Raw genomic sequence first — 21611 nt, 5'->3', positions numbered from 1 at the left:
GTGCCTTCGTTAGAATTTCCACTACTGAGCGTGACATTTGGACTGCAGATAAGTTTAACGACTATAGTCGAACAGTCACCATACATCACGTTTGGACCAAAAATATCAGTCACACCCTTACAATCTCATCTCCAAGCCAACAATTGCTCAGCAAGCTGCTTTTTGCAATCAAGTCTTGCAGTGCACTTGCAGTGCTTTTAGTTGTTTTACATTGTAGCTGAGAGTATCAATACCGACTGATTCAGAAATACTTGTCTTACAGAAGCATAGTTGTCACAATTTTGTTTCTATACCCAACCACAGTGGATCGAAATGACAAAACCAAGATGTGATTAATGTGCAAACTTTCAGCTTTTACTCAGGGGGTTTTAACAAAAATATTGCATGAACTCTTGAGGTTAAAATCAAGGTTAAGTCCCTTCATTCTCACAGACCTACAATTAAGTGGAAAGATTTTGCACCTTCCAACGCTTGATGTTATCTTTGAAGAACTTCAGTAGAGGTTTATTCTGAATAGAGAACTGTCTATAGAGACACTTTGCAGTAGCCTTCAGAATTGCCTCAATGCTTTGTGCCATTGCATGTTATCTTGCTAGAAGAAGACATGGACATGTTAAGCAGCAACATTCAGGCAGACTGTAGCATTTAAGCAATGCTCAGGTAGTATTGAGGGGCTCAGTGTGCACCAAGAAACCGCTGATACAAAATAGAGTAGATCCAAGTTTGATGTTATATAGGACAAATTCTGTGAATGTTGCAGAAGTAATTGAGATGATTTTCTGATCTTCAGTTATCTAATTTTGGTAAACTTCTGCAAACTGTAGCCTTAGTTTCCTGTTGTTAGCCCACAGGTGTGGCATTCAGTTATCTTCACTGCTGTAGCCCATCTGCTTTAAGGTTTAATGTGTTGTGCATTCAGAGATGTGCTTCTTCATTCACTCCTTGGTTGTAATGAGCTCTGACATTGACATTTTCTCTTTTTTAACCATTCCCTCTAAACCCTAGAGATGTTTGAGTGGGAAAATCCTGCACAGCAGATATGGAGATATTGCAGATGTCTGACAACTAACCATGTGATAACTTGCAGACCACTTTTGGACAATCACGGAGACACTGTTGGGTCAAACTAATAAGGTCCCAGTCACAAACGCTTAGAGACTGGTCTTTGATCATTTGGCAACAACCAGTTGGGGTGGTGAGGCAGAGTATTCATTGACTGGTTAGTTGCTAGAGATTGATGGCAGTCTGCGAACTCCCATTTGTTTTCTCTAACAACCCACCTGTTGCAAAAGAAAATGGGTATTTCCTAATCAGTTCATAAAAGACCCCTTGTGATTCGTTAAGTTGCTAGCATATTGCTGCAGCTGTCTTTTAAATGGAAATGATGGACTTGTGACAAACCCTGCCCAGCTGCTCTCTGAGCTGTAGTTAAAGTGTGAAAAGTGCAACAAAAACGATAAATAGAGACGGTTTGCCTTCAAAATAAAAGCTGTGCCTTTTTAATTGTGTTGGGGCACAACTTTGAAGGCAAGCAAACTGCCACTCAACTAGTAGTTAGCAAATGTTTGCAGACCAACTACAGGCAATCTGCTAGCAATAGCAAACGCTAGGGGTTTTTTAGTGGCGCAGCTTCTTTGCAACCACTTTCACCCAGCAACGTTCAGGAACCACTGCAAACCAGTTGGGGAATACAAACTTATCCTTAGCACCCAGTAGTTGTATCACATCCAATATGGCAGACAAGGCATGGCATTGGTTAAGAAACCTTAAAACATTATATAGTGGCCAGTAAGGGTATTTTACTTTACCTCCTACAAACACAGAACAAAGATTAAATAAAGAAAGAATAATGTTCCTTAGACTATTCTATTTTTAGAAAGAAAAAAAAAAGAAAGTTTACAACAGCTTTTATGAAGTCAGTTGTAAAACATGTCTGCATGCTTGGTCACCTTTTAAAGGAACATTTACATGTGAGTTTAGCCTTTTTTGCCGCACTTGCTAGTGTCCATGCATCTGTAGAGGTGTAGCTTGCATTTCTGTTCTCATTTTGTCATTACTTAAAACACTAATAAAGACATTGTTGAAAAAAGGAACTGGTCAGTCTGGTCAGACGAATTAAAGACATGAAAGCTCTTGTACATTTTCATTTAAACTTTGCATGAATTTCATGATTTTAGCCCTTGCATAAGGTAAGCACCATGTATATAGACATGTATTTCACCAGTTGTTAAAGTTGTTTCCTTTTATACAATGAGTGACATCATTCTGACAATTCAAAAGAAATGTTTGATAACTGATTGTCTGTTGTGTCAGACCTAAGTCGCTGTGTACGCAGCTCAACAGTATTTGGTTGCCGTTTATGACAAAACCGAATATACGGCTTAAACGTGAGGTTCTTGTGCTTGTGAAGAAAGGTTTGCAAAATTGCATCAAGACTTGTGGAAAAATGTTGGACAGATGAGACCAAAGTGGTGGTGTTGGGCCATAATGCACAACACCATGTTTAGTGAAAACCAAACACCTCATACCAACTGTCAAATCCGAGTGGTGCAGGGGTGTTGATTTGGATTTGTTTTACTTTGCAGCCACAGGTCCCAGGTACCTTGCAGAAACTGAGTCAACCAAGAACTCTGTGCACAAAAAGTATTCTAAATGACTGAAAAAGGAAAGAATCATGGTGTTACAATGAAACACAAAAGTCCAGACCTCAACCTTACTGTAATGCTTTCACCTTAAGAGTGCTGTGCGTAAACAGATATCAATGAACTGAAGCAATGTTAGGAAGAAGAGTGCAGCAAATTTCCTCCAAAATGATATGAGACACTGATAAAGCTACACAGAAAATATCAAGTTTTTGCTTCTCAAGGTGGTTCTACAACCCACTGAATCTCACTAGCTTGTACGAATCTATGTATATGGTGCCACATGCAGGTTCTGTGTTTATACATAGTTAAATAAAGCTGTTTAGTACACCCTCTTTAAAACACATGTTAAATCAAGCATTCGTGTATTACTGGGTTTTTGGCAGGGTAATACAAAAGAATCTACTGCAGTCTTAAAGAAGCATTTTTTTATTAATGTCTCATGAGGTGAGAAAAAAAATGAGTTGATGGTAAATTCCAATGATGGTGTTTTATTAGAAGAAAAGCATCAATATAACTGACTCACAGTTACATCAGTGTGGTTTCCACAGATGAAGCTTACTGACAAACATGCTGGATTTCAATGAAATGTGATGGGACAATAAGGCTGCGTGAAAAGCATTGTACAATGCTTTCAAAAAACAAACCATCAACCATGTCTAAAAATCCTGACAGGATCAGGATCTGATCCAGTTCCATGTAGCTCACAGACTGAGATTTTGCAGCTCTAGCTGAAGGCTGATGTTTAGTTAACTTACTAAGCAATACAGATGGCACAGTACATGAAAACCATCTTGTTGTCATCATCATCATTTAAAAAGATCTTGTTACTTTGACACACATTTCATTCAGAGTCTGCAGCTCCACATCCCACTGACAGACTGTTCCTGAACTTTCTAGAAACAAGCACATTAGCCACTCACTCACTACTTGTCAGTACGTGAGTGGCCGTACATAATTAGCATACCCAACGTAACAGGGACTGTCCTGCACAGTAACAATGAAATCAACTCATTTAGTGTCTTCGAGATTAGATGAATACACACTTGTGTTTAATCGAGTAAAGCAGAAATTGAAAGTGATGAGTAAACAAAAGTGATAACTGAAGAGATACAGGCAAAGTTCATTAGCTAATAGATAAGACACAGACTCCTGTTTTGGGTGGTGGAGTGGATGAGATTTATCTCTTGATGGGCTGGACAGAGGAGGCCTGGAAGCAGTTGAGCTGGAGCTGCATGCTGCTCTTAAACTTGTTCAGCAGCTCTTCCAGTAACCTGCAGATAATATTAAAATTAAAGATTAATCTCAAAGACACAAAGGAAACGCCAAAAGGTCACAGTCCCTCCAATTAGTAACATATACCGGAATCAGACTCACTTCTTATCGGCGCCGCTGTGTAACTGAGGCAGAGACTCCAAAGCCAGTTTGAAGCTGGCGCTGAAAATGAGAAGCTTAGTTAAAAATGTCACATAAAGGAACCCATTTATTAACGATAGAGAACTAGAAAACACAGTTCAAGATGGGTCTGTGTGTGTATGCGGGCACACTAACCTGCCATACATGAACATACACGCGCACCCAAACACACACACAGAGGCGCACATCACAGTGCATGCACACAACAGAACCAGATTACTTTCACTTCCTTTCCAAAACCCTCCAACTAACATAAATAGGGATTGTAGTGAGGGATGTGTGACTGCTAAGATTTATGTCCGTGACATCCACAGCCATAAATCACTGGGCACATATGTGGGACTTCCTGTCTCTGCCACTGTGTGGATCTGTATTTGTCGCACTTACTTGCTGTCGGCGTTTAGGTATGTGGCTATAGCATCTCTCAGAGCACACAGTTCAAGTCGAGCCTGTATGGGGGTTTACAGAAAAAGGGCAACAACGGAGATGTAATCATGTAATCATCATCAACTGACACCAGATGGTACCTTGAACTGAAATATGGCTTTATCAAAAATGACAGGTAATTCCCCCCAAGTGCGGTGGTCGACTTATGAGTCAGGGTCCTACTATGAGTGAGAAACTGCTCTGCGACTGCGGGTATGTGCGTGTGAGTGTGTACCTACCTGTAGGGCTCCGTTTTTGCTGAAGGAGGACACACACTGCATAAGACGGCACATTTCATCCGCAACGGACTCAACGATTCTAGACAAAACCCGAGGAACCAGATCCTTCGAGACTGTGAACACCTGACACAGAAAGAAAGAAAAAAAACGTCATGATGGGGGACGAGGTGGCAAAAGCACCTAGTAGAAGCAGTGTCTGACAAATGAGTGATGAGTTTTAAAGGCATTCAAGCACCTCGGCATGAACTGCAATAATATTAACCAGAGCCTCCTTCAGGTAGTTCCTTACACCTGTGAAAGAAGAAGGCACAAAGTGAACAAACAAAGATCCAGATAAAAAGCAAAACATCAGACATGTAACAATTAGCCATGTAAGGAAAGTGAATCTGTTGTGTTTATTTACAGCTTCTTATATCTTATATGTATATTTTATCTTAACTATACATCTTATACTTGGCCACAGTTTCCTCAGTTTAACCCCACTTTTAGCTTTCTCCCCCTCAATTTAAGCCAGCTTCCTTCAGATTGGTTGCCCCTCATAAACAAAAGGTTTAACCAGCAGGTGGGTGGGGCTTCACAGCCACATCTGTGTGCTTGGGATATCTGTTCTCACTGACATCATATAGAGCGACAGTAAAAATAAGAAAATGTGAGAGAGCATGTTCAGCAGTGTGAGCCTGAGCATTTGTACATACTGTTGACCTTGTTATTTGAAACTCTGGCCATGTTTAGATGAACATCTGCAATTCTAACACTATATCTCTGGCAGAACAGACTATTGAAAACTCATCTTTCTCTCTTTATTTGAAAATTCAGGGCAGAGTCGTTTTCACCAGAACCTGTAGCAGCTCAACAAGACTGCAAAACCATGTTTCTCTAAGATCACAGCCCCATCCACAGCAGAGCCAAGTGGCTGTTTGATTAACAGTCCATCTGGATTTCTGATAGAAATGTGCCAACAGGATTCATTATTAGCCAAGCTAACACTGTGCTAGTGCAACGTTTTCCATTATTTAATTTCCCTCGTCTGTGAGGAGGATAAGGGGCAGATGAGTTAGTGTGCTGTGTGGAAGCTTCAAAATATAACATTACGTTGACGGTGAAACAGTCAAAGGCAAAAACAGAAAGAAAGTACTGAAACCGGATTCTTAATGCTTTGCAGCACCCCACACACAAACTTGAATCCCACACAAAAAAATGCACCAAGTGAAAGTATCATATCCTAGAACTGTGGTTTTCTGTCCAAAATGTTCCTCTTTCACATGTAGTCCAAACACACAAACTCACAGGCGACAAACCAGATCAACGCTCACAACTTTTCATCAAGATTAAGCGCCGTGCTATGAACTGCTGCCCACCTGAGACGACTCGCGCAGCTCTCACACAGTCTGACATGTTGCTTCACATCCTGTACTAAGGTAGACCACACATTCACAGTCAAGTTTCACCTGGGTTTGGGGTGCACTGCGTGAGCGAAAAAAGTCAAGCTACAACTCAAGTGTACACACATATCGCTGCACACCTACAGCTAGACACAAAGGCCATGAGCGCCTTGGGAAGACTGATTAAATGATGTTAGTGGTGTTTACAGTAAGTCATCAAAGAGCCGTACTTTACACATGACACATGTGAACCACAGCTACAAAGATTAGACACGAGAGACTCTGAGCTGTCATCCCACAGCCCTGCTAGGGGCTTAAATATGATTCTACCAGGGTCAGTTAGTGGTTGCTGACGGTGATTTCCTGCTGTTTTATCAGCGCAGGGTAACTGGGTACCTGTAGGTGTTTGGCAGTCTCTCCAATCAAAATAGCCAGCGTAGATGCCGGGCTCCAGGGAGCCTGCGATCGGATCAGCTCGTCTCTCAATGTAGGCTTCAAAGAGTTTCCGGTCCAGCCCCCGTACTGCGTCCACGCTTACCTGGCAGGTCAAGAACACACGATGTTACTGCAATGATTAGATACTAGGTAACAGATTCTCTATCCCCAATCCACACATCATTAGACATGCACAACACAATAAGAAGAGATCCATATTATAATACACTATTTACTCAGCGTTCTTTGCAATGACGCACTACTTGTTTGGATTTTAATGCAGCATTTTTATCTTAGTTGTACAGATTAGCTGAATCTTTGCTGTGTTAGCTTATTGACATGCCTGTAATTTTAGCTTCAGAGCTGCGAGCAGAGAAACCTGATTCCATCTCTGTGAGCAGGTTCTAACATTAACACTAAAACGTTGATAACGTGAAGATGTCAGTGTCTCCTGTTGCCTTTTACTTTAAGTTACGATGACAATCTTGCCAAGGTTGTCTTGTGAGCCGTATGCATCAGTTTAACAGTGGTCTGAATGCATACAGACGCCTAAAGTTACATGTGCATTAGAAAATTCCCCGTAAACAGAGATAACCAGTGCTTTATAGCATTTTATCTCACAAACCCACACTTCCAGTCTGAAATAAGATGAAACTACTCCTCAAGGATTCATGCTCACCTTCTCCGATCCAGACTGCTCATAGGTGCTCAGAATTGTGGCTACTCTTCACTGGAGTTGTTGCTCACTCGTTACAAATACAACAAGGCTTTTGCTCAAAGTTTTCTCTGTCTCTGTGGTGGATATGTTTTATTGAAGCAGTGAGGAACACCGACGTAAAAGCATCTCAAGAGCTTCATCAATATTTAACTACCATAGCCAGTGATGTTGCCTATCTCATGGCTTTACTTTTGAAAACATTAAAAAGTCACACAACAAAAGAAACACTTTAAAACCTGCTGTAACAGGATGCATGATTCTCCTTTACATCAACACATAACAGTGACGTTTCTGATTTCCATGCCTATTGTTTTAAACTGCAGGCTGTGGCGTTAAAGGCTTTATTATGGAGTGTGGAAGCTGTGAGTAATTTTACTTTGCAGTCCATGTTGAAATCCTGTATCCTTCATAAACTGCATGAATAATTTAGATTGTGCATATATCAGTGACTTCTCAAGTTTACATGAATTCATTGAGAGTTTATTGCATTTCTAACTCTTTACAGTATGATTGCATGAGGCGGCAGCTGTGTGGCAGATGTGTTGTGTGGGAATTCTTATTTTTCAGATTTGCTTTTGCAGCTATTTTAACATTTGAAGATTACAATCTAGACAAACTGTCACCCATACGTATCTAAATATAAATGACACATGAGAATCGGTTTAAAAATGATATTTCAAAGAAAATGGCTGTAAACTGTTTTTACTGGAAAACCAACAGAATGCTTCTTTGCTTTGTGATTCAGTCATTAGTCATTGTGTGCAGCTGGATGAGTGTGTACGTGTGAAAGAAAAAAAAAAAAAAACTAGGGTGACAGTGAACTGAGCTTCCAAGACCACGACCTTTATTTTTTCTGTTGTATTTTTCTTTTAAAGAAGAGTCATCTCTCTGCTTAGAAGAGACCAGGGGACAGCTTTGTTGTTAATGACACCGCAACGCATTTCTCGCCAACAACACTGAGCACTCCTTCCTTTGTGTGAAGTCTTTTTTTCAAAGCACAGTTGCAGATTAGAAGTGTTGATACTGACCCGTGTGATCTTCTCTGTCCCCGTGAAGCTATGTTTCTCAAAGTGATGGGCCAGGTTCAGGAATGTGTGTCTCTCGAGGTACTGGCAGTTACTCAGGATGATCAGTAGACGCTGCTCCTATACACACGCGGACATACACACACACACTTGAATGCTTTGACTGCCACAACACAACATTGTCACAGCTTAGGTTCAACTTACAGACTGTAGACCTGGATTTGGATTCTGGATGTTTGGATGTAAAAGTGTATGCAGAAGTGCCTCAAGCCTGTTTCTATTGGCCAGCAGAGGGCGACTCCTCTAGTTGCAAAAAGCAGCCCCAATGCATAGACATCTCTTGGAAAACAGTCCTCACCTTTCTCGCTCTTTGACCTCAGCAAACACTTTCTGATGAGTTTCGGGTCTCAGTTGCTAGTTTCGAGTCTTACTGAATACAACACGACGTTAATTTTTATAAATTATGGTGTGCTCAAGGACCAGTGAGCAGGGTACACTTTAGGCTGGGACACTAGCATTTGAGCATCATGACATTCACTCCATTCTCCTGATATAAAGTTTAAAACGCTAAACCAGCAACAACCGACTCAAGGGGACATCATTAACCAATGACAGCTGCAATCCACATCATTTATGTTCAAAAGATACACAGTGTATGTGGCGTTCATACCACCATGATGCTCAGGCTGAGCTCTGTAGAGCCTGTGGTTAAACTTCCTAACCTGAAACCTATGACAAACCTTTAATCCTCGTACAATTCTGGAGAGGTTCTTACAACCACAATGTGCTTTGCTTTCCAAAATATGTCCTTGGTTTAAAGTTGTGGTTTCAGTGAAGCTTGGAGCGCTCTTTTTCTCACAATGTCTTTGTGAATATTGTCCAGTGCCTGTGTTTGATGTCTGGTAGAATGGTTGCCTGGCCTAACTGCAAAACAAATCTACCTTAGTGTAGGAACCTGAAACTACTTTTAACAAGCTCTCACTCGTTAAAATGCCCATGCTTTTAATATTCACCCTTACAAACACACAATAAAGCATGCAAATTAAACGTGTGCACAGAGACACTGTCAGAATGACATTCTGATGCCTACAACATCACTGGCAGGAGTTTGCAGTCCAAAATTAAGCAAACCAACCATGCTCCAAAAGCTTAGTGGCCTAAAGTAAACTGATGTCTTTGTGTCAATAGCAGTGACGCACTGTCCAAGTTTGCATGTGCTGGTTACTAGATTGCCAACTCACAAAAACACCCATTTGTATCATGACTGACACTAGTCTTAACTCTGGTCATCTGCTCTCAGTCAAGTCTGGCAGCATATTCAGGCTGGGGAAACCCCTTCTGCACCTTGCTCCATTTCCCCTTACCAGAAGCACTCTACGCCCTGCCCTTCTTCCTCCTCTTCGTCCTCCCCTGCGCTTAACCCCCTTTGCTAACATCTCAAACAAGTTACAGGAAATAAGGACGTCTCTACTTCTTGTCCACAACCAGGAAACAGACTGATAACATTTCGTGGTTCGAATGAGTGACACATGTTTGTCTAGTTGTGTAAAGGAGGGAGCCCACGCTCTGGTGTGACGCTGGCAGTTGCCACATGTGCGTTTTCGAGTGTTTAAACCTCATACGATTTAAAGAATGTAATAAAGAAAAACACTGTGCTTACAGATGTTGGAGTAAAGCCCTCTTGAATGCCAGTAAACCGATCAGGAGAGGACAGGTCCACTGAAATGTTGCTGTACACATGGGAGAGATTTTAAAATATTGTCCAAGTGAAGCACAGTAACCACAGAGATGAGAAAAAAATCCTCCAAATACTTACTGAGATGTGTTAATGTCTCCATCTGTCTTAGTACTCAGCTGCTCCAAACTGTTTACAAAGACCTATGGAGACGCATTTATCAGACATGTGAAAAGACAATTTTAGGTGCATCACTAATATCTTACTCTGTGATCAAAACAGGTTAGTACAGACTTAGATCTAAGGTACACTGAAACAGTAAAGTGGACAGTGTGTGCATGTCAACATGTAGGGTTATCTTCACCTCACAGTAAATAAAAGACCAAATAAAATCTTAGCAGCTGCTCAATGACTGAACAGATGTAAGACAAATATAGAACACAGAGGTTTTCAGGTCTATATATGACTTTGGTGATCAGTGCACAGGGCCTCAGGGCAAGAGGCAGGATAGACCCTGGAAAGGTCACCAATCTGTCGCAGGGCTAACACAGACAATCATTTGCACACCATGTTCACACCTATGGGCAAATTAAAATCACCAATTAACCTAACCCCACTAAGTGGACATCTCTGGACCATCTGTGGCACCTGAAGAAAAACTCACACAGACACAGGAAGAACATGCAAACTCCACACAGAAAATGAACTGCAGTTCCTCAATGGCCAGTTGAGTCTCCTGTGCTAAAATGCCCAACTTAGAGCATTAAAAGGATATTCTCTTCCTTCTAAACAAGTAGCTGATTTATTTTTTATATTCTATTCATGTGAAGTGCTCAAGTGTTAAATGTTCAAAAGTTAGAGATGTGGCTGCTTTGACTGACAGGAGAGCCAAGACAGTGAGGTGTAGCTTACAGCTGCCTGCTAGGACCCACCTCAACTAATCCAAGTACAGTAGGCCTCAGTCAAACAGGCCCAGAGACTGGTTAGCAACGCCCCTGGCAACCTCTGACTACTAGAGGAAAATGATGTCTTTCCTGACCGTTTGGTGGAGGCTCCTGGTAGTCGCAAAGCGAGAGCTGCCAGGAAGCCTTCTGTGACTGGTAGCTGCCAGATGGTTGCGTTTTTGCTGTTGCTACGTTTTAAAGCATTTTAAAGGAATTGTCTAAAAATATATACCTGCCTTATGATACAGATCATCAAAGGTAAGTTTTAGTAAGTTCATTTATAGAATTTTATTGTTTTTATTTAGCACTAATTATATGTATCTCTTTATTTGCCAACAATGCTTGCTAGGAGTAGCTGACTACACCCGACTCTCATCCAGATTTGGCCACTTCTGTATTCGATAAACAACATAAACACATGAAGGCTGAGGCTTCAAAATGTGGAAATCAAAACCAGTGGTAGACATCATGGTGGCTACTTCCATCCTATGCAAACAGTCTTTGTTCATAACGAAATCCTATGCATGTTCTTGAAAATAAGTGTACACGTCTTACCTTCATGATCCTCACACTGAGCTCTGCAGCCTGGTCCTGGACCTGATCCAACTGCAACACCTGTGGAAAAGAACGTAACGGTAGCGATGCTTTCTTGACGTGACTAAAGCTGTTTATTCTAAAATTCATAAAGGATTTCTTTGTGTTGAACCCTAGATAGTTATTTCATAGTTTCTGTTAACAGCAGGGTTTATACTTTACTACTTCGCGAAGTGCTGAATTAAAACCATCCAAGTTTTGATATCATTTCTGTTTGCAACAGAAGTACCGTGGCTTCAAATAAAAGATCATCACATAAAGCAACTCCACAGAGTGAAATTTCATTCCTATAAGTTTACTGCGCGACATGCACAAGGGCCGGACAAGAAGAGTGATGAATGTAGCACCCACTGAACCGAGGCCAGGACGCACAGCAGTTATTCCTCCACTACTTGTTCTTCTGCTACAACAAACTAACTACATTTTCTTCTTTATTTAATTTTTTCTTTTTGTTTTGTTTTCTACATCAATCTATTTACATCCCTTTTCTTCACAATTCCAACAGGGATCTTAATTTTAAACCCATCTCATTGTGCAACAAAGACTGCTGTTTTCAAAACATGACTAAAGATGATATCAGCATAATTTTTTAACATTGGTCACAGAGACCATGTGGCTAAGCTTGATTTATATTCACCAAAATTTTAATTTTCTTTTTTTATACAAACCCACTTCTATAAAAGTTTGGATGCTGTGTAAAATGTAAATAAATGCAATGACTTGCAAATCTCATAAATCTACATTTTTCACAAAAAGACAGCAAAAACATATCAGATGTTTAACCTGAGACGTTCTACTACTTTATGAAAAACAATTAGTTAGTTTGAATGCAATGGCAGCAACATGCCTCAAAAAAGTTCGGATGGAGAAACGAAAAAATTGAAAAGTTAGTGGTACTTAAAGAAGGAGCTGGAGGAACATTTTGCAACTAATTAGGTTAGCTGGTAAAAATAATAAATGTCTTAGAGAGGCAAAGTTTCACCAATCTGCAAAAACAACTCCAACTACAGAATAGTGTTTGTTACTGTAAAATTATGAAGACTGAATATCTTATCATCTACGCTGCGTGTTATCATTTACAAAAACCAAAAAACACAGAGCGATCTCTGTGTACAAGGGGCAAGTCTGAAAATCAGTATTGGACTCTCGTGCACTTTGGTTTCAGAGGTGGCGCTGCAGTAAAAGCAGGCATGATTCTGTAATGAAAATAACTGCATGGGCTCTGCCATCGAACTCAACATCACCTCAGCGATGCTAAAGTTTGTGACAATGCCAGGAACAGCAGGATTCCCATTCATTCATTCAGAGGGACAATTACTGCAATTGAAAGGAGGCATGCCAGCCCCATAACAGCCTGTGTCTAACAGATGACAAGTAATCGTCACGTGTCAGTGTCAGCTATTTAAGTTCATTTAATGGATGAAGAAACTCATGACTATTGATTATCATGTGAAAACTTCTGTAGCTCTGATGTTTGCAGGGTATGAACGAACATTTGTTTCCCCGGGTTTGATTTCCAGGGGCTCTTTGAGTGACTGCAGCATCTGGACCATACACTGCTCAAACCGTGAAGGCTGCAAAAACATTAAAAACAGAGATTACAAACATGGGCTACATTAGATAACATCACACTTCAACACAGATTAGTTAAAACAGACCCACAAGTACTCAGTGGACTAAACAAATGCAATGAATCGCTGCCAGCTAGAAAGTATACATAGATATTAAACTTTCTGTGATTTCTATGAAGACACAGAGTGCTGCTTGATAAATTAACCAATCCTTACCAGGCTGGTGATTCCCTCATTATCTACCAACCAGTCTTCCTTTTCAGCAAGCCTGTTGACATCTACGGGTATAAAAAGCACAAATCGAAAGGGCCATCACTTGAAACTGTGCTACAGTTTTTTGAACTCAGAGCCGTTTACATGTGGAGTGTGGAGACTTTCATAAGGGGTCGTAAGTAATGGAAATATGAACAGATTTAAAGGTTTCTGAGGGAAAACCGCATGATATAAAATCAAACCCTTTCTTCCCAGACCACAATTTGGTGTGTGCGTGTGGTGTGTTTGTGTGTGTGAGAATGTGCGTGTGAGTGGGGGGAGTTAAGAAAAAAAAACAGTCACTCTTCTCAAAATGACCATACCTAACCACAAGTGAAACACAGCCTGTCTGGTTTTAGTCTCATAACACTTTCTCCATTACTAACCTGGAAGTTGAATTAGCTAAAAGTGACACTTGAGGACACTGACCACTAAGCGCTTATTATACAAATTCACATGGTTTTATAAAAATCTGTCGTGTTCTGCAGGTTTTGAGTTCATGTCCTTTCGCATTCTTGTCTAGCAGGGGATTACACAAGTAACGGATGCTAATCAAAGTGTGATTTCAGAATGACACAGCTTTTTATTTCTCATGTGGAGATTAATAACGTGTCTATGGTGACAACTTTTTTTATTCTACTGGTAAAGATTCCCAATGCTGTTTTGCTTAGACCAACAAATACATTATTTGCAAGGGTAAGCAGGGCCTGGCATATTTTGCCCCATGTATCTGGTACAAGCAGGCATACTTTCCAGTAAACGTCTTCTTAACACACTCGGTCAACACATTTAAAAGCCTTTCAATGTACAATAATAAATTAGGTACAAATACATACATGAATAAATACTATACATATCTTTATTTTAAAAACCCAGAAAAACAAGGTAAAATGTAGACACTAGAAATAAAGATTTTAAGGATGTTATGAGCCCCTCCAGAGTGAGTGTTTCATGTTTCACTGTACATCAGCACACTAGCAGATGCCAAGCTTCGCCTCAAATATCATACCGATCTTGTTAAACTTTGACAAAACCTTGGTTTCTTGCATGTTAACTTTCTTGCATGTTAGCTTCTCTAGGATCCGCAAAGAGAAGAAGCAGTTTTCCTCTCAGTCTAGGACTAGAGTGATTTACAGGCATCTATCTGGCTGTAATCTAAAGCAACTGGATGTCGTTTACCTACCTACCTCCAGGTTTATTACTGGTGCTAATTTTAGTTCTCAATACTTCATATAATATGAAATTGTTAGATGTTTTTTGCTGCCTGAAAAATGTGATATTTTGGATAACTGGATGAGAAGGCTCTCATTAGGAAGCCATTGTACATTATTTATGTACTAGATGGGTGTTCAGGACAATAATGGGCTCAGTCCAATGATTGGCTCTGTCACATGAAGATTGCATTGACACAGCAAAAGCTGCTTTTAGTTTTTATGATCCTGCCACACTGAACATTGAAAACAAAATAAACTGTTTGGTAACTTGGAGTCAATTAAAATGAAGACCTTGATGAAAATATTTTGTCCATTACTGAGAGCTCTCTCACCTTCTGTTGTGTGCACCAGAGTCACCATGAGACAGTGAACTCTCAAATCCAGCAGAAGATCCTGGATCACCTGCAGCAAATCATTTGGGATCTCCATAGCAGACAGAGCCTCATGACAACCCCTGGATGAGAAACGCCAGAGAACAGAGGTCTGTTATTAAAGGCAAGGTAAGCATGCGGTTCCCAAATGCCTCCATTTAACCAAACATGTAAGCAAATTAATTACAGCCAAAGTGTGAGGACCTGACAGTGTGTATGATTTGTGTAAGCCATGATCCAGCCAACTCTGTCTTGCTCTCCCAGCCTCCATAAAGACTCAGCTCCCCTTGCGGCAAGGTGGCGGGTAAGAGAGCACCCCGAATGAGCTTCACGAGCCGACTGGTCAGCTCTTCAATCATTTTCTACAAAACAGACAACATACAGTATGTGCTGCAGAATGTGTCTTTAAAAAACATTATCTCAAATTAACATTAGAGTAAACTGGAGTTAGAAATCCTCATACTTTAAAGTCATTCTGTCTCTGTCTGGCATTCTTCTTGGATTTTTCCACTTGCCCAGATTTCTCTCCAGTCTGTAGGGGAAGACACAAATACTTAGTCACCTCTGAGAAGTCCAGATTACTGACGAAAAATAGATTTTATGTTGCTTTCTGTGCCTGCATTAGAGCAAACTATGATAATGCAAATGACATTCATTTAACTTTTCTTGAGAATAATCAAATAATTTCTCTTAAATGGAAACCCTGAAAAACACAGATATGGACTGTAAACCTGCAGAGGATTTCGAAAAAACTGAGTTTCTAAAAAAAGCTTTTATTAGCCTAGCCTAAAGTTTTCATGGGAAATATTCTTGTTCACGGAGACATTTGTGTATTACTAAGAACACCATTCGTTTTGGCCTATCAGTAGAAACTCATTAACCTGAGTTGACTCATGGAAAATCATTCCCCTTCTCTTAATCCCAAATTAAATACCTAACTCACCAAAGGAATTTCATGAGATAATCCTCAATGAATATGAGTGAAACAAAGCTGAACTATTGAGCTAAATTTATAGCAATTTATTTATTATACCAGTTTTTATTGTCATTTATTTCAATTGTTGTATTGATTATGTGACAAAACTAATGTCCCTTTCATTCTTTTGCAGATGTTGTCCATAATGTGGTGTTAGCACGCGTATCGATCTACTGGTTAAAGATTTTCGACAGGACACGGTCCCTTGATGGCACTCCTTTCCACACAATTTCAACAAAAACACAATTTTATTTTTGCTTTCACTACACTTTAACCAAACTTTTGAAGATTATAATTTGTGCATTATAAAGCAGCTGGTTGTGTGATGTGTGAAATCAAAATGCAGCACGCCATGGAGAGGTTTGTGGTGCTGTGACTTTCCCAGTATTTACACAAAGCTTTTTACCACCATCTCAGCCTTGCCCCTCTGACTTGAGATATTCTGACTGACTTCTAATCTTGACCCTCCAAATGACAATCACTGCCATGAACCCCTATATTTACAAAAATAATGGAAATGACCACAAACAAATATTTACCCAAAGATTTACATTTTTGGGCTACAGCTCCACAGGGCCACGTTCATCTCTGGATTATCTTGTGTGGCAAAGTGACCACTGTTGCTATAAAAACATGCTGTATGCAGGATTTCTGTCTACTTGGTGAGTATTCACCTCGCTAAAAAGACTTCCATTAACGTAGGAGATCCAAAGCTTCCAGAAATTGGGCAGCTGACCGATCACAACATCTGAAAGCTTCTCCACAAACTGCACCTGCTGCGGGGTCTCAAAGTGCCAATCTAGAAAAAAAGGACACACAGATGACATGATAGAGGATATTGGCAATAATGACTGTGCAGTTCAAATATTCACATATCAGAATGGTTTAATTCCTGGCACATAAAGCTTAAGATCTTTGTTTTTTTTATTTGTGCCTTTACCGTACAGTGTGATGCAAGATTCCCCTAAACACTGTACACGACCAAAAGTGTTACACACACACACAAACAAACAAACGTACGTGTGTACAGAGTTTAGCGCAGACAGGGAAGCCCCCCTTAGAACTCAGTGTGTGGGCGAATCTGTGAAGTGTTGCACTACTCACTGCTGGATCGTGGCGTTCGGAGACTGCCCCCTCTCTTCAGAGACGCGGTGTGGCTGAGCCTTCCGAGGGCTGGTGGACGGGTATCCCCCTCTGGGTCCAGAGCTCCCGCACCCACTGAGAGACATAACGAAAGTGGGGAGGGATGAGAAATGAGCTTGAAGGGAAAAGAAACACATACTCCACATATTAAATAATCACATTTTCATAATTCCACATTCCTCAATAAGCTTAACGGGCTTTCACACCAAACAATCCCTCCCTACTTTCTTTATTTGTGTTCTGATCCATCTCAGCGGAGAGAATGTCCCCTTGTTTTCACGGTGGGGAAACAGAGCAGTGGTCTTTGCGAGTGCTGGGGTGAAGTGGGTTTACGCTGGCCACAATGTGCTCTGTCACATCTGATTCTTAAGAGCTCCTCTAGATGGCAACAGGGAGCTATGCAGCGGTAATGAATGAGAAAGTTCTGCAACCACACACTCCTATCGCTGCATGTGAGACAACGTTAGCAAATTGAATCTGTGAGATAACTTAATGATAACAGAACAAGGGGTGGCAAAAAGGAATGAAAGTGAAAGACTGCGGTGCTAAGAAGATCAAAATTGCTACAATGAAAATGAAACTTTAAGGACAGGTTCGTGCAACGCTGCACTACGCCCACACCAGTTTGTCTAAATCAATGGAGACTGATGAGCCACATTTCCAAAACATGTGTCTCTCACACACACTCACATACACAGAAAAGCGTACTGGTGAGTCACAATGTTGAATGTAGTGTGTAAGCAAGAATTGAGAAATCCCCAAGCAGAGGAGAAAATTGTGGTTGAGGTGGCTGTGCACACAACACACCCATCCAGGCCAGAAAATGTAAGGAAATTCTCATTTGAGTCAGACTATCTGTAAACAGACGAGGCTTTCTTATATCGCAAATACACACAGACAGACACACGCACACACACACACACACCATATGGTGCAATACAGGCTCTGTCTCTCTGAAGTTTTCCTGTCTTTTTACAGGGATGAGAGCTGCTGTTGACCCAGGTGGCCGCCAAATCCTCAGAATGGACAAGCACTTGCATTCTGAGGACTGCATGTGTTTTGCTGCTCTGTACGTTCAAAGGATTTACTATGCTGCTGCACTGCTTCTTGCTCAAATTTACAGGGGGAAACTATAGAAGCCTCTGTGTATGCGTGTTGAATAAACTGAGACAATGTGTGTCATCTATACACACTTCCTCATCGTGTCTGGGGCTTCTCTGCAGGCTGGATGGGTTCCTCTTCCAGAGGGGTCACTGACCTTGACCACACGCACACATACCTGCTTTCTGTCTAAGAGGACACAAACCTTATTCCCACGCTACAGAATACAAAAGCTTCACCACACTTCTCTTGAAAAACGCCCCAGTGTTTCACCCAGATTTTATGTGCGCACAGACAACAGGACATCTTGTCAGGAAAAGTAAAGATGGGACTTACAATAAAATCACTATTATTAATAATCTGTGACTTAAAGTTTTGAAATTCCAGGCTTTATGTACATCACAAAATTTCTGAATACAAGTAAAAATGTTCCCTAATGAATCAATCAGTCAATACGACCACGCAAACACCTGTCAGACGTTAACCAGTATTATCACGGCATTGCTCTTACAGCAGCATTTCTGCAGCATAAAATCCCAAACACACCGTCAGAGTGTCTGAACAGTGAATTCCCACTAACTACTCACTGAAAACCTATTTTTCCAGAGGGAAAAAAACTCCTGTTAATTGTGTTGACATTGGCAGAAGAAGTGCCGCTCGAGAAATAAAAATACTGCAGCTTCTAATTGGATCGGGCAGAGTCAGATTGCAACACTGGGGCACGATGGGAGTGTTTAGACATACGGAAGCAACTTGCTATGCTCCCTCACAAAAAAACTTCAGCTTTCAGGCCTTTGTTTCTAACAAAGATGGATGGTTTTATTTTACATTTAAGGCATTTTATAGGGTAATTAATGGAATCGTGACTACACCAGAACGACCTCTGGCCTTATATTCCTGACTAGGAACAACAGTTGAAAGAGAAAATGACACCAGTTACTGCAAATATGCCTGATGCTTACAGCGGAATAATCTCTGCCATGTGTGATGCTGACAATAGCATAAAAAAAGCTAGTGAATGCATCTATATGAAGGGAAGAGGAGGCCACCAGAAGAGTGGGTAGCTGTGAGGTACCATTGAGGGGGGGGGGGGGTCCTATACAGAAGGAAGGGTAAGGGTGGGAAGGAAGGAGAGGAAGAGTGAAGCTGGGGGAATGCAGTGGATGTGGTTTTTATAATGATGGCTGCTGAAGCATTGCCTGGGTGGAGGCACGGGTTTCACACTTGGGCCAGAAGTGAGCAGAGAAGACCAGAGATGCTGAATATCTGCCAGAGGTGTATGTGAGGGGAAGAGGCGCGCTGTGTGACAACAGAGAAGACAGGAGACAGCTGTAACAAAGAACAAGAGCAGGGAGAAAAACAGGAAAGATTGCGTGTACCTTTCAGCATGTCTGTGTGAACACTGTGCTCACCAGAAGAATGACAGCATGGGTAATTTGTTTAAACACAACGGAGTGTTTTTTCACAGTAGTGGTGCTCTTGGCTTTCCACTTGTTTGGACCGTGTGCTTTGCTGGCACCCTAACCAAGCCTCAATATATCCCCGGGCTTGTAAGGTGTTAGGCATTCAGCAGCCACAGTCTGGATTGCAGGTGATACTGTGACCAAATAAACCCCCACCTTATCAAAGGTTGTTACACTGGGTGTCAGTGGGATTTCAAAATCTTCAATATTAATCTGTTCCCCAAAAAATACAAACCCTAACTGATCGCACACAAGTGCTGCCTGTCATTTCACTGATTCCATTTGCAGTGGACTAGGAACAAGCAGACATGCAAGTCTTTTCTAGGCAACGTAAAAACAGATTTAAAGAATGCAGGTTGGACAAAAAGTTGGGTTTGCAGGAGGCTCTCAACCAACTCTCAACAGAACTGTGCACATCTATGAGAAGACTGCGCAGTTAAATGTAGGTCATTTTGGTCACATGCTGACTGTAACTACTGTCCTCTCAGAGGCAGACGGGTATCTTAAATGATGTTACCTCAAGAACAGACATCACTCTCAAAGTTCGGCTCCAAAAATGCAGTTCCTGGAATCACCACTTGAGGCTGGTTCAATAAGAAAGCCATCCTACAGACCTCAATATTAAAAGGCCCAACTTCACTAACATCACTAAGAAGCTTGTTTACAACCTGGTTTTTAAAAATTGACACTGACACACTGACAATTGATGTGATGCTTTGAGGTATGAGGACTTTATCAATAAGTTAACATACATGTCCATGCCAGCATGTGTGTTTCTGTGCTCTTTTTTCTTTTTTGCAAATTTTCTGCACAGTTGGGTTGGATGAGATTTCAGACTCCCTCTCCACCACATGTTGCTCTGCAGTGGAATGTAAGTGTGAAGTAAAAGGGGCCATCCCTGACATAATCATCAAGATGAAATTTAAATGTGGAGAAGTGGGGAACGAACCAATCCCCAGATCCATCAAGCCTGAGCCCCGGAAACCACTGTTACTTTTAGCATTAGACATGTTTATGTTCCAGCTGTGCTATGTGAAGCAGCCACCCACCCCACAATGGATTTGAGCGGGTGCCTCAGTGTGAGTGTGCACGCATGCTGGCGAATCACTGGTCTTCCTGAGTGGACGGTTTCAGATCCACATTTTTCTGCTGGCTGATTTAACAGAGGAACAGCTTAATTGGGGTTAATTGTTCCAATCCATCTGTGAAGCTGTGTGTGTGAGTGAGAAAGCGGGTTTGTGTGTGTGCAGTAACATGTCAAGCGCTGAAACCTAAATCCAAAGCCAGTGCTCCATCACTTTCATCTTATTCATACATTCATGAAAAAATAAACACACAGGCCTCAAGCAAGCAGCACAGGCTGGGGTGAAGGAGGCCGGCGAAGGAGCAGGGAATGTAGGCAGAGCTCTGGAACGACTGAGACACCGCTCTCTTCCCTCAGCTCACAACATCCACCGGCTGCCTGATTGGAAATGCTAAATAGGGGCTTTTCACTACATGTGCAAAACGAATCAACTCAGACAAATGTGCATTTTTAGTCACCTCTCTGGCCACTGATGAACTCATCTCTGCAGTTCTGCATCAGCTGCAGGATCCACTTGTGCTGAGCGTAGATGCACTGCCATGCTGGATCTCCTGGAGCGTGTAGGTCAGACAGGTACCTACGAAAGCGTGGGACAGGGAGATGGAAGATGAGATGGGACAAAAAGATCAACAAAATTAAAATCCACACTTAAATGGGTGACAAATCAAAGGTCAGACAATAAAGAGTGGCCAAAAACAATAAAAGCTCTGGCTGAAGTCGGGGCAGGACAGCCCACTAATGTCAGCCTAAAATCCCCATTAGGTTTTACTGCACTTTGTCTTTTTGCATAAAGCGTAGAGGACGGCTAATTCAAATCACAATTCTTTAAAAAAAAAAAAATTCCACCACAAACTCCTCACCAAGCAGGAAGAAAGGGAAAGTTGCATTTAAATGAAACGCTGTTTGAAGCACTAAGCATAAGATATGACTGTCACATTAT

General features: G+C 41.2%; 1 protein-coding gene across 1 annotated transcript in view; it reads right to left on the bottom strand.

Annotated features, from left to right (window-relative positions):
• Positions 1 to 3055: 3055 nt before the first annotated feature.
• exoc2 (exocyst complex component 2) overlaps positions 3056 to 21611 on the bottom strand; it is a 49709-nt gene continuing 31153 nt past the window's right edge. The window contains exons 11-28 of the mRNA XM_040046288.1: positions 21130 to 21248; positions 16985 to 17098; positions 16555 to 16679; positions 15368 to 15436; positions 15109 to 15266; positions 14866 to 14987; positions 13284 to 13345; positions 12990 to 13070; positions 11458 to 11517; positions 10100 to 10161; positions 9944 to 10013; positions 8287 to 8403; positions 6502 to 6643; positions 4959 to 5014; positions 4724 to 4846; positions 4446 to 4507; positions 4020 to 4079; positions 3056 to 3916 (exon numbers count right to left, since the gene is read on the bottom strand). Coding sequence (XP_039902222.1) covers positions 3823 to 3916; positions 4020 to 4079; positions 4446 to 4507; positions 4724 to 4846; positions 4959 to 5014; positions 6502 to 6643; positions 8287 to 8403; positions 9944 to 10013; positions 10100 to 10161; positions 11458 to 11517; positions 12990 to 13070; positions 13284 to 13345; positions 14866 to 14987; positions 15109 to 15266; positions 15368 to 15436; positions 16555 to 16679; positions 16985 to 17098; positions 21130 to 21248 — 1696 coding nt within the window. The 3' untranslated portion in view covers positions 3056 to 3822. The remainder of the gene's footprint in view (positions 3917 to 4019; positions 4080 to 4445; positions 4508 to 4723; positions 4847 to 4958; positions 5015 to 6501; positions 6644 to 8286; positions 8404 to 9943; positions 10014 to 10099; positions 10162 to 11457; positions 11518 to 12989; positions 13071 to 13283; positions 13346 to 14865; positions 14988 to 15108; positions 15267 to 15367; positions 15437 to 16554; positions 16680 to 16984; positions 17099 to 21129; positions 21249 to 21611) is intronic.

The sequence above is a fragment of the Simochromis diagramma genome, unplaced genomic scaffold (genome assembly GCF_900408965.1).
Source record: "Simochromis diagramma unplaced genomic scaffold, fSimDia1.1 OVJJ01000553.1, whole genome shotgun sequence".
NCBI classification, from domain to species: Eukaryota; Metazoa; Chordata; class Actinopteri; order Cichliformes; family Cichlidae; genus Simochromis; species Simochromis diagramma.
Note: the sequence above shows the minus strand (reverse complement) of the source record. Positions and strands in the feature narration are given on the sequence as shown.